General features: G+C 32.5%; 1 protein-coding gene across 1 annotated transcript in view; it reads right to left on the reverse strand.

Moving 5' to 3' along the window:
* Positions 1–3,692: 3,692 nt before the first annotated feature.
* LOC131032568 (phospholipase D zeta 1) overlaps positions 3,693–14,085 on the reverse strand; it is a 108,624-nt gene continuing 98,231 nt past the window's right edge. Inside the window, exons 14-20 of the mRNA XM_057963580.2 lie at positions 12,236–12,382; positions 11,946–12,143; positions 11,644–11,745; positions 10,388–10,519; positions 6,185–6,250; positions 4,186–4,247; positions 3,693–4,054 (exon numbers count right to left, since the gene is read on the reverse strand). Coding sequence (XP_057819563.2) covers positions 3,802–4,054; positions 4,186–4,247; positions 6,185–6,250; positions 10,388–10,519; positions 11,644–11,745; positions 11,946–12,143; positions 12,236–12,382 — 960 coding nt within the window. The 3' untranslated portion in view covers positions 3,693–3,801. The remainder of the gene's footprint in view (positions 4,055–4,185; positions 4,248–6,184; positions 6,251–10,387; positions 10,520–11,643; positions 11,746–11,945; positions 12,144–12,235; positions 12,383–14,085) is intronic.

Below are 14,085 nucleotides of genomic sequence, written 5' to 3' on the forward strand. Positions count from 1 at the left end.
AGTTTTTGACACATGGTTTTAGAAACTATTCATGGTTTCTAGTTTCGCTCATGCTTAAATATATTAAGTAACTAATTTAGAAGTATTGCCAAAAGGTTTTGCAAATACAATTATGTTGAGATTTCTCCATCAATATATTAAAATTGAAAAGAAGCAAAGGATCAAAATACGCTTCCTACACTAATCTATAAGAGGGGGTACATGTAAAAATTAAACAAATCATACAATTACAAAAAAATGAGCACAAAGGTAGTATATAATAACACATTGATTTACATGGAAAATATAGTTCGAGATAAATAATCCACACTCCAAAGAAATTTAATGTATTATTCAATATTCAATAGTTACAATACACTATGTATCACTAACAAGCGATATAAACTATTTTTGGTAGCATAAAAATACCTATAAAACTTATTATGTAACATCCATCTCAAGCACCCAATAAATAGAAGCAATACAATTCTCAATTTATGACTAGAAAAGCATGAGCTAAAACCACTAAATACTTGGTTCCCAAATCCCAAGATGATTCCATGAGCTATAATAGGATTTATTAACACCTGTCGTAAGTTTTTCGTAATCCACTCACTAAGGGCATTCCACTTTTTGTTTCATTATCTTCATTCAAAGATGTCATATGATGTATTATAACATGCAACATAAGTTGGTCATTAACCTCTTACATCTCCCTTAATGTGTCATAGATGCTCTTACATTTTTTATGCAAGAGGCCATAAATTTTTATTTAAAAAGTTGATTGAGCCCAATTTCTACGATTATAGAGCTCAAAGATACATGTCCCCATAAGTAGAGAACTTATTATGAGCCATCTAGACTTCTTTTGGTCAAGCTAAAAATGTTCTCTATAGCCTAAAAAAAAAAAAATTTGTTCCATACACCAAAATTTACATTTTCTATGTTTTTCACATTAGAATGCAAGGTTGTGATATCTTTCCTAACAATTTATATATTCTCCTATAAAGGCTTAAACCTCAATTTGTATTCTAACCATTATAGTTGTTGATAATACAATTAGTCCTACTTTAGAGGTTGGATCTTTTCCTAGAAGGGCTCTCCTAGGGTAAAACATTATGTCAACTATGTTTTTATAGGTTGCATGTCTATGCATGTAAGTCATTTATTGTTTTCTTATCTAGAATTATTAGGCATGTCTCTATTTATTATCTCTCCTTATATATTATTGTACGATGTGATTCCATCATCTCAACTTCCTTTCATTCATACTACCTACCATTAGGGATTGGGTTTATGTTTTTATTATGATGCTTTAGTAATTCCTTTCTGCTCATTAAATTTATTTCCAATCATTAATTCCTCTTTATCATTAGTACAAGCATTTCTAATCTATTCACTAGTGGATTTATCTCAAGAATGCAATGTTTGACAATTACCTCAAATCGATTCAAATTTTGCCATGCATGTAATAACATGATATTCCTAGCATCTTCCTTTCTTTATTGCATTTATAATGTTTGTGAAACACCTAGGATAATTCTAAGAATGGTCATTTTGATGGTCAAGGTGGCAGTGAAAGCCCCTACATCATTATTTGTATCCTTGGTACCTCTATAAAAAGAATAACACATTTTCATTGTGACCAATGACTAGGCATCATGCTCTTGGTTTCCCTAGATTACTCATGAGTCTCCATCAAATCTGAATAACCCCATTTTAAAAGGCCAAATAACATATTAATTTTTTAGTTTTCAACAATTTAACAATCACTATATATTATCATTTAACATAATAGAATAATAAAAACTATATAACATATACATTAATTATTTAATCAAAAACATATAAATTAATTATCAATAATTAATTAACATACATTATATTAATCTCTCTTTTATCTATACTAGTTTAAGATCTTATAAATTCATGTGCCCTATCTCATTTATATTTGTCATACATATATACTCCCATTTCTCTCCAAATTGGATAAAACTATTCTTACAAAATTTGCTTATTATATTATACATTGTAAATTCAAACATTGAATTCTAATTAATATTTTCTATAACCAAACCCTTCATTGTTTGAACCAATGTTTTCCCTAGCCCCAACAAACCTCAAACCTCACAATTATTATTTTCCAAAGACATCCCTAGTTGTGGCGAACCCTTCATGCATATTAACAACATTTGGCAGTTTTTCAAAAATTTGCCATGGAGATTGTCAACTTCATCTTTCTATTCCATGGGTTTGAATCCTCACCCTCAACTTTTATTACAAGGATTTCTTTTAAGGCTAATATAATCCAATAAAATCCAACAACATTCCATTGACGAGCACACAATCTTCTTTTCCTCTAAATTTCTTCAATTTTTGTATTCTTTATGTCTATTCCTTAATCTACATTTGCTTTTTCTACTCCATTTCTTCTTTCTTTCTCTTATCTTCTAGACACCTCACTGGTGCGCTCTTCTACTTCTCTTTCTCCATTTGGTTTTGTGGGATATTATAGTAATGCCCATGTGTCCATGTGTCCATTATTGACATTTGTTATATAATTTCTACACGTTATACCATTTATATTATAAAGAAGTTGAACATGAAGTATCAATATCATGTAAGGCAGACACTTACATGCTTACATGGCATTTCTAGAACACCCTTCCACCCTTGACATTCTTTCTCTAGTTTCCAAACCTTACACCATTTCTATTATAAAGAAGTTAGTATTATATATATATATGAATGAGTAAAGGATTAGGGTCTGAATTAAATCTTTCATATTAAGTCATTAAGGTCTTGGAAGTCATTAAGGTCTTGACCTCCGTAAACTTCTACTAGAAAAGACGATAATTTTTACAACACTCAACTTTTCTATATTTAATGTTTTTTACGTTCATACTTCTATTGAACTTTTGCATGTTTATTGATTAATAAGACCTGATAAAAAAATTGTACCTAGTTCTATTTTTTCTGAAATATTTTACTTCATTTAAAATTCTTCACTTCTATTGGTTTTGATAAATTGAACATTTTTTTTGACAATCTATATTTTTTATAGAATAAAATCCATGCCTTAGAATATAAAATACAAATTTTATTTAAAATTTTCCTCAGAAGATTCAAAAGAAACGAGGAAACATTAAATATAGTAATTTATTTGATAAACCAAAACATGTGCTCAGGTTGATTCTAAAAACACAGACGTGTGACATGTTCCCACACACAAATCTTCACACAAAGTAATGAGAGAACATTCTCTATGGTAAGCTTTTTTCAAAAATGAAAACAGCTGCTCAGGCTGATTCTAAGAAACACATGGCATATGAACACCCTCCCACACAAATTTTAAGGAGGATCTACTGCAAGACCTTATTGTTAGTGTCTATATATGTAATTCATGCTATTTTCATTTTTTGTGGTCTTTTTTCTTTTGGATGCATTGCTTTCTTGATCATGTGGCCAATTAAAAGGTGGTTGCATTATGTGGGAAACAGTACTTGATTGTATTTTTTTAATTTCTTCAAATTGTATAGTATATTAAGAATGAGAAAGTCATGTGGCAACTTTAAGTTTGTTTCATGTGAATATCTTCAGAGTTACCCCTTCATGAAATCCGTCATTTGGTGAACATAAATTATGTGTACAGAGCTTGCTGAATAAAAGCTCAAAGAATTGGCTTTTACCATAAGTGAATTTGGAGATACAACTGTTACTAATCAGTCATTTATTCATAGAAGACATAATTTAACACCCTTAGATAAGGTTATTGAACTAAAATAATTTTAGAAAGGCCATCATCATCCCTATTCTATACAACTAGTAAAAGACTGCAGGAGATGCATAATATTCACTTTCATTGAATACTGGTCGCAGGTCTTCGTCACACATGAATTCCAATGGAAAGGAAACTAGATGACCCTTGCATGTTTCCGACAATCTTTGCAAGGCATCAGTTCCTTTATAACACCCATTTTCATAATCATCAAGTTTATCAGGAGCAATACCCAAGTCAATGGTTGTGTGCCCTACTTTTTCTTTCCGCTGTGCTGTGGCTTGTCTAATAGCAAACCTACAAAATTTGAAACCATTTAGAAATATTTGTATAAAAAATTAGGAATTAAGAAAGATGTGGCACGTATCAATGTTTTATGAGCCGAATATTTTATCAAACCCTAGAAATCAATGGTCAAAAGTGCTTACCTAGAACGAATCAGATCATTTGGAATGCACTCAAACACGTCTTGATAAACTGCTGTATTTGTCTGCATCAAAAGTAGCATCAAGTATGTCACTACATTGTTGTTAATCTACAATTGAAGACACCATGTAGAAGAAAACTAGATGAGGGATCTTTCATATACACATAGAATAGTGCACAGGGTTTTATTGAATCAAGGCCATGAAAAATCCACTAGTAGCACACAATAATAGTCCATTGCTTGTGTTGGATAAATTATGAATCAAACACAGTTTCAAATTTCAAATACAAGCTGAATGCTGAAATCACAGTAAGATACTACAAAAACCAACATAGAGAATGACCATTAAAGAAATAACAGCTTAGATTTGATCCCGCTGATGCTTTTTGAATTTTATTACGGAAATAAAAAGATATAGGTGCATACTAAGACATTTCATTGCCGATGAACAATTTACTTACCCAACATTTAAAAAAGAAACTATTATTGTATCTGTTTGACTACACTATTGGTACAGTTATTTCTGTAAAAGGAATTGGATATTAGAGATTCTCCCTCAAGCAGAAGTAATGGTAATACGATGATCAAGGACAACATGCAGTTCAAAAAAATTCTCTGGGAAAATCAATCAATGATGATACTTCCAAACATGTTACCTATTTAATCCTTACACAAGGGTGACAAGTAACATTCTTTGCCAGAACCACAATAACACTCAACAATATGTCAGTAAGCTGAAGGAGTTTAACTTCCTTCCACCTCTCAGTGGAGTGTTAACCAAAAATGGTTTCATAGGACTTAATTCTACACATTTTTTTGTATCACTACGGAAGCTTTCCTGCAATAAAGTAAATGGCACTGTGATACTTCACATTTGCTGATTTCGTCTTTCATATGTTATAATTGATCATTGTCATTTGACATAGTTACTCTCAGATCTAGCCAATAGAAAGTCACTTGCATCCTTGTTTTTTTGTAATGATTGAATTGTGCCCCACTGACACTAATGTCCATGTGATCACCAACACAACCATTCCTCTCATCATATGCATATCTGAGGCAATAGTAAAATCCATTTGCATCATTATATATTTCAACAGGGTTGCTAAGTGGTAGGTAGCAGATGATGTTGCTTCTTAGTTGCTTTTTAATGGGCCAGTAGCTATCCACTAGCTAAAATGCTGACTACAGCATAGAGCCCCTTCAAGACAAGATTGGCTTCCTCCTCAACATTTAGATCTTCACGCAGTTGATAATATGATCATCACATGAAATAAGAATTTGATCTTTTCAAAAAAAACAATTAATTATTGTTTGGTTTAATATCTTAAACTTAGGAATAACAACTTATCTCCCATTTCAGAATTTCAAATTCTTTGGTATCTTTAGTTTAGCCTCCAATATTTATTTATTTTGATTGATTTAGCCTCCAATATTTTAAATCAACAAAGTTCATTTAAATTTGTAATTTTGTATACATGTTGCCGAACTATTTCTACTTGGCAATTTTAGACTGGACATCGTTTTGAGATATCACTTGAACTAAACGTACTCCTGTCTTCTCTAGCAATCCTAGAGATCCTGTAATTGTAGTGGAATATTAGAAGCATTCATTCGCACTATCCCATCATGCAATTTTACCTTCAAATTGGGATAAATAATTCTATTATATTCTTGCCGAGTTCTGAAAATATGTTGAGAGCATGAATATGTCAAAATGACAAAGAACCTCAATGCATAGTAGTTAGAAATCATTGAAGTGCATAAAACAATAACAAGAAAAACTCAATTATTCTTAAAGAAATCACCATCAGATGGGACATTAGTAAAAGTAATATGGGAAGCTCCGGAAAAGAAACAAACAAGCTTTATAGAAAGTAACTAGGAATCAAAATGATCATTGGTTCTAAATTAGAACAAAAAACAGAGAATGTCAAATCAAACTGCATAACTGCAAATAAGAATTCACAAACATGGATCTAAACGATTCCAAAGATCACCTCTGCAATTTCTCTCCACAGATGTGTGTATGTTGCCTCAGATATAGGGTCCTTAATTTTGTTTATCTGCAAATGAAAATGAGCTGCATAAGTTATGATTTAATTTTTTAATTCTAAAATGCATAACACAATTTCTGACTGACTACTGAATTCCAGCAACTTTCAGCACAGCATACATGTATTAATGTGATGATTAATGTATTAATGAAAGCTTCAATCCATTCCACTCAAATAATTTAGCATAAAAATAGAAAATTTAAATACCCTAATTGTCAACCCATTTGATTTGCACTGTTGTTTGTCCAGAGGGGGCATTGAAATGAGAACCCTCGCCTTGCTTGTTTGTTGGTTGATAGTGATGTTTGACATTGGGGTCATTCACATGATTACAATTAGAGAGTGATTGTATTTGAGGCTTAAGAAGGTTATGAAATAATTAATAAGATAATTTATTATGCAAATTTTATTCTATAATGCATTGCTACTAAGGTATATCTCAATTTATGATGTGTCAGGTACAGGTTAAGTGAAGGAGGTGGAACTAGGCTTGGTATAACTATAAATATTGCGTAATGCAAATTTAAGGATAGTTCATTGATTTTGCCTCTGATTAGCTTTTGCATATCTATAGTATTAAACATTAGTTAGAGATTATATTATTATTATATATTATATTTGAGATTATATTACATTATAATATAATTTTATAATACTTATTAAAATATCATAATATTATTATAATACAATATATAGATTATAATATGGATATGTCATTTAGGGGTGAAGGTGATGTTCTTGGCACCAAATAGTTTGATGCTGGTAGCTATAAAGATGGTGCTCAGGAGGACTTCATGGCTGCAGAAGAATGATATACTTAATATGGATGTGTCCTCGAGGTTGATATATGGTTGTGCCCAAACTCAAACCCATGCCTGTTTACATACCTAGATTGGCAACTTAGGTTTAAGTCAAAAAATCAGACCTGACCATGAAATCAAGAGCTAGTGTTGGGAGAGAGAAATCCTAAAACCTAAACAAAAGCAATTGAAACTGAGAAATCTGTTTGGTAAATCAATTGGGAATTTGTGCATGATTATGCATCTATAAACTTATTGCTGCTATTTCACAGTTTTCAAAATATGTACTTTTATCTCTAGGTGGATCAAAACCTACAAAAACGCCTAAGGTTCATGGTCATTCCCAAGACCCTTGAGGTTGATCTTGCGAGTCACAGAGGTCAAATCCATTCTAGACACTCAAGTTTTTGAAATAGCTTGATTTCAAGTCCTAAAAATATGTGTTGTTTTTATTGTCATGATTACCATAAAATTGTCAGTACTTCCCTTAGGAGTCAACTAAATAAGTATGTAAGGTGAAAGCTTAGGTGTTGATTAAACTTTTCATTAGGATGAACTTTAAATTGTGTTTATGTTTATTAGATATTGATATTTTAGGTGAAAATATGTAGAATAGATCCTATTATTACAACAACTATATTTTGTGATCAATGGGAAGTCATATTCCCTGGTTACTTAGCAAGCGATGGTTCATCTCGCTATGCACACATTGTATCGCATGAGGTCAAAATGGGGGCATTGTATAGAGACATAGTCAAGTTTATTCATATCGTACATCCACCACAATGGCCTAGGGATTCTCCAATGGGTAAATCCTATGACTTAAATTCTTAGTTTCTACCAAAAGTTAGGGTGTCTACCTATAATAGTACAGAAATTTTGAAAAGGATAGGGGAGCTTGGTAGACTGATATTGCTAGTACTCGTTGTACCCAGTTCAGTGTGGTTTTGTTGGGATATCAGTTTAATTAATTCCAAGTTGAAAATGTGTCAATTTGACATTTTATAGACAAGTTGCAAAGTCTCGTGTGTGTTCAAATCATGATTGGATTTGATGGATCTTGGATCAATCATTGAACATGGCTTGTCTTGATGTGCTTAGTTGTTGGACTTAATCACTCTAATAGCTAATGGGTAACTTGATTTTGTGATTCACTTGTTTGGGACGACTTGTGAAGTCTTGTACTAAGTTGAATTCCTTTATGTATTGCTTGTAGAGTGTCGTGAATGTTCAATGTGTCTTTTGATGTTCCATATAGTCTTGTCAATGTTGAATGTAATCTTCTATCACAAAGTGTTGTGAAACGTTGTGAATGTTGCCCTATGGTAGGGTATTCTATTGGCTCGTGATTGTAAATTTGCATAAGATAACAAGAAAAGAAAATAATAATATATCATTACATTGACTATGTAGTATCTATTTCACCATTTCAAGCCAAGTGGATGGATGGGGAGGATCGGATTTTGTTCAATGTGTGAGTTCATGTTATCCTCCTCTTGACAGTTAATGCTTGACATGTTGGAGGACTGTTACACAACAAATGCTTACATACACATGACTTAACATTATATTACAATTTGGGTCATACTTGGCTATTGCCAATAATGTTGCCTATATTGATGTATTAAATTCATTGGATGTAACATTGGTTATGATGTAGCATGATCTTATTGAAACTCATGTATGAAATGATTTTCACTTGTAAATTTGTAATGGAAATGACTATATTCGCTTACATTGGACTTTGCACTTGTTTCATTACGTGCATGCTTTATTTAAATTGTTACAACTAGGAAAAATTTTGGAGTTACATTTGGGGGTTGTTACAAAATTAATGTCTTGAGCACATTTGTGTCTAGTCATTGGCATTGTAAAAGGAATGCTTACCTTTAAGATTTACTCAATCACCTAAGGCTTCTACTGACACTCATAATTTACTTAATTTTAGAGTTTGATATAGTTATATTGAATCGGAAACTCCTTCTAAAGTTGCCAGAGTAAATGCTTCATACCACTTCGATCTGATTGCCTGGAGCATTTAAAAGGATTAAACTGCTATCAGAATCTTGATATCGGATGTAATGACGAGAAGACCACCACTCTACTGAGGGAATTTATATCCCTTCCTAAAGTGACCAAGAAAATCACAAATCTGTTCTCCTTTTTCTATAGGAACTCACAACCCCACAGTTTCAAAAAGAAAAGGGTTTATGATGTTGCATTTAATACTGGGTGATCAACAATATTCCTTCATAGAGGAGTGACTCTAAAATTTGAAACCCATCATTTCCCTTCTTTCAACAATGTCTTAAGTGGGTGTTTCATTAAGGTATTAAAGAGGGACACATAGGTTGGTTTCCACTTGTCAACTAGTACTCTTCAAATCATAATCATAGAAATTTTTTATTACAATCAAAATGATAGTGAAGCCACTGGCATGTTGTGATTCTCTTTGGTCCTATGAACACTTACTTGGTTTGGATAAATAACTAATCATGGTAATCATTTATCCAAGCCTGCGATTTTTTTTGTTTTGAAACCTAGCTCAATGGATCAGTTGATGGATTGCATACCATAGTGGAATAGGTTGTTGCAAATTTATTTCACATGCTATGTTAGGTCACAATAGAAATGCCACATTCCCAGCTCAAGACAAGTAGTAATGGGTTTGGAAGTGGTGTTTCCTGGATGTGCACAGATGAAAAGGACAACTTCAGGGTTGATGGAAGGTAATAGTGATTTCTTCATCTTAAACAAAGAAACATTGGTTTGTACTTTGTACACATTGAATTTATATTATATGTCTTTGCCTTGCAAGCAGTACATAACTTTATATGCATTTTATTGTTACTTTGAACTTGTTGAAGGACAAGCTAAAGGGTTTCCTTAATACATATGCAACTTAACTCTTCGGCTGATCCCTAATATTATTTCTTCCGTTCTTCTCTTCTTTTAAATAAGGAAAGTTTTGCAGGACTTAAATTTTAGACACCAATATATGGCACCATAAATTTATTCACTTAAAAAGTGAGGGTTATTTCAATTCCACAAAAATAATCTGATATGCTCAATTAGGCAACCTGAGTATGAACTTTCCAAAAGCATCACCACTCATTTTAACAGTGTATATGCTTTTACAAATTGACATACTCAGAAATTATTAACAAAGTTTTCAAATAATTCACATGTAGTGGGAAAATTCCTCTTCTCAACTATAAAATAGAAAAGCAATTCACAGTTTTGTATACTTCCTCTTCAAAATGGTATTAATATCACTAAGGTTTGAACTTTGAAATGCATTAAAATGAGTATAACTGCATAAGTTAGAGAAGGAAAAAATGTTTACCTCTGGGCCTTGAAGACCAAGATGTTCTGACCAGAGTGACAATCGAAGATTAAAAGCAAATCTACCTGCTCTCCAAGGTTCCTGATTCATATATGAATCAACATATTCATTGTCTTCTACAAGGATGGCTATCTGAAAATCAAAAGATTGGCACCTTAGCAATAGACATGATATTTGTGTGGCATTAAGAGACAATGAAAACAATATTCGTTACCAGTATTATGTTTATGATATTCGTAGGCAAACAAAATGAGATGCATAAACTAGATATGAGCAATTACTTCTCATCTCTATTTTAAGTTTTTAACCCATTTACCTTTTCTCCTGGTAATTGCTATTTATGTGAAACACCAGGTATATTGTTCCTCAACCAAAAATTAAAACACAAAAACTCATTATGAAGAAAAAGAACTTCAATGCTACAAAGTAATTGACTGGATCATAATGCATGAATACATTGGAGCAGCAAGTTAGATGATATTTGATGGACCTCATGGAATGGGAAACTGCTATTCCGACCACAAATTTGTACCCTGAATAATTTGCCATATAGAAAAGCATCCACTTGTATCTGAAAGGTTCTACGGGTGAAATTGAAATTAACATTTTCTCCAAGGTATGAAAGAAAATATTTTTGGGGCTTTAAGCCAAACTAATGTACACATAGCACAAAATGAAGGTTACTCCTTGTATCAGGATAATGTTAAACATCTGGTGAATCTGATGGTGAAGATCACCATTTTTTAAAAAGCAAACACAAAATAAGCTTTCATAAAAGATATAACCATAAACATGTATAACCAATATCACTATAACATGATCATTATAGCCATAAACATGCATAAACAATATCACTAAAACCACCACATATAATATAGGCAGATTATTTTAGAGTGTTTTTAACCTGCAAAACTCTGCACCCAAACAAAATATGATTTTAAAGGTCAAAAATATTATGTACTTAATAGTTCACTAAAAAAAACAATCACTTGTACCTTCTTGAACTGGAAGATATTCACGTATTACTAATATCTATTCGACAAATTCTCAATACAAAATTTGATATTCTTCATGATTTTCGAACCTAGTACTTTGAAATTGAAGAACAGACAATTTTTGTAACTAATTACATGCTCATTACTAATATTTAGGTGCCAAATGAGAATATGGAGAAAATACATCTGACAACACTACGGCAATCCATTTCAAAAGCATGTAATACAGTAATAGGTACTGCAGGTAAACAGATAAAGTACCTCAGAGTCTCTAGATCCCCGTAAACTTCTATCATTTATATTAGCGGATCCAATCAAGACAGCACGATCATCCACTATCATTAGTTTGCTGTGCACATAAATCTGAGATACAAATTAAACAAAGTTATCTATCAGATTGCATAAGATAATTTACTAGATGACAAAGAAAATAAAATGGAGTTCAAATTCAATCACGCTAAGAAAACACATGTCCATATTAACAATCATAGGCACTCTCCTGAAACTCTGACATCAAGACTGAAACTGAGTTAGCACTAACAGCATTACAACAAAGGCAATACCTGGCTGGTGGCTAATAGACCACCTTCAGAAAGTCTACCATAATTTCTAAGACCATAAAAGGAAACATAATTGCGAACTTTAGTGCCAAGATCATTTTCAAGCCTCTCTAATAATGAATTTTTTCCTCTACATATTGTCCGATACTGCCAGTGCATTATGGCTCTAACTGATGCAGCACCACTATCATCTACACCTCCCTGCATGAAAAATCAAGTAAAGAGATGATTTAACACTTACAATGGATGTAATATAAGGATCTTTCACAATAACAATATTTTCTAATAACTACCTGGAAACCAGGCAATAACGGTATCAGCACAATAACTCTAAAGCATTTTTTCTCATTACGGGCTCGAATAATACGATCATATATGGCTTGTGATAGGCGGTTTAGAATAATATCATCTCCTTCAAGACCTGAAATAAAAAATTGATTCTGCAAAACACAAATTCTTTAAGTAAATAAGTACATAATTTTCTAAAATAGAATATTTATGCATATCTTCTTCTCCATTCACTCCAACAAGAAAAAACTTCATTTGTTCAACTATTGAAGCCACTCTAGAAGCATTATCTATACAGTAGATTTACAATAATTTCTTTGAAGATTGATCATTAGAATAAAATACCCACAAGTATAAAGAGAAACAAAAAATATTGCACCTAAGAGAAACCAAATAAAGATATATATATTTTCCCTCCTACTTTCGATGAAGCAAAATTTTATAGAATAAAAAGAGTAGCTACAAGAAAGAAGGTAAATATGTTAAAACTACATAATCATAAGAAACTGATAGGTCAGAGACAGTTTCAAAGCATCGAATGAAATCTGTAAGTCCAAACACCTTAATAAAATTCATGACTGAAATTATAAGGAGCTGCTGATCAGAATGGTAAGCTAAGAAACTATTTAACCAAACCTAGAAAGCTAGAGACTGAAACAAAAAGGTTCCCAATACCTTTCCAGTGCATTCAATTGATCAGGGTCCTAGTGAGCAGAAAGAAAGCCAAAACTCATATACAGATATCAATTATATGCAACAACGTTTGTCATGGATTTTCAGAAGAGAGCCTGAAGTACAAAAAAAGTTAAAACAATTACACCTCACAGAAACTTCTTCAGCAAAAGAAGATGCTCAGCTGTGTCTTCTAACTTCAAATCTTGGGAATTTATCCATTTCAAGTTGTTTCAGGACCTCCTTGTTTCAGTTTGTTTCACTACTCATGGAAATGAGGGCAGTCCACTCGAGTATATTCCTGGATTGATGTTGTTGTCCTTAGATTGTAATCAAACTCTTATTCAGACCCTCCTAGACATAAATCAGAGCCACTTTGGCATTGAGAACACTCTGACTAGGGAGTGCTCAGATCTATAGGCAAAACTTGGAGACAACTTTAAGAGATGGTTGGGCCAGACTGATGTGTTAAACAGCATTATAACAGTTGCAAATTTGATTGAATGCAGCATGGTGGTTCAAGAGCAGGGGAGAGTTTGTTGAGGAAGTGCTGATGAGAAAGAGAGTGTGGAAACATCTTGTCAGAACTGTGTATAAGCCAAGATTGGTTGAATATTTCCTCTCATACAGCAAAATGAAGGGAAAGAGGATATATTAAAAATTTAGGGCTCTGCTGCTGGTAGGCTTTGTTCACAACTATGGATTTAGCATATTTTGAGTAGAAACCTGCACAAATTTATTTAGAACTCTTTATACAGGGTAGAGAGATTTGTGTTCTGCATCTTGGACAATATCTCAGTCAAAATTTGACATTGGGGAGAGGAATGCATTGAATAGCACTTAGCCTCTCCACAGAGATTCTCAGAGCACAATTTACAGAGAAACTCCATTTCTTTCATTATACCTTGCTGGACAGAGGGGCAAAGACTATTTCAATAATGCCAAAAGCGATATTCTATAGATGGCAATTGTAAGCCTTCACTTTCTCAATGTTAAGGCAATGTAAATGAACCTTCTGGGACAGGCAAATAAATCGGTCCTTAGTTGGAATAGACCATATACTACAGCAGAAAGAGTGCAGATAGATTTTCCACATATCTAGAGAGGCACTGATTTAAAATTATTAGGGATCATTTTTGGATGGATTCTAACTATCTTCCAATCTAGTTTATTCCTGAATTAT

The sequence above is a fragment of the Cryptomeria japonica genome, chromosome 2 (genome assembly GCF_030272615.1).
Source record: "Cryptomeria japonica chromosome 2, Sugi_1.0, whole genome shotgun sequence".
NCBI classification, from domain to species: Eukaryota; Viridiplantae; Streptophyta; class Pinopsida; order Cupressales; family Cupressaceae; genus Cryptomeria; species Cryptomeria japonica.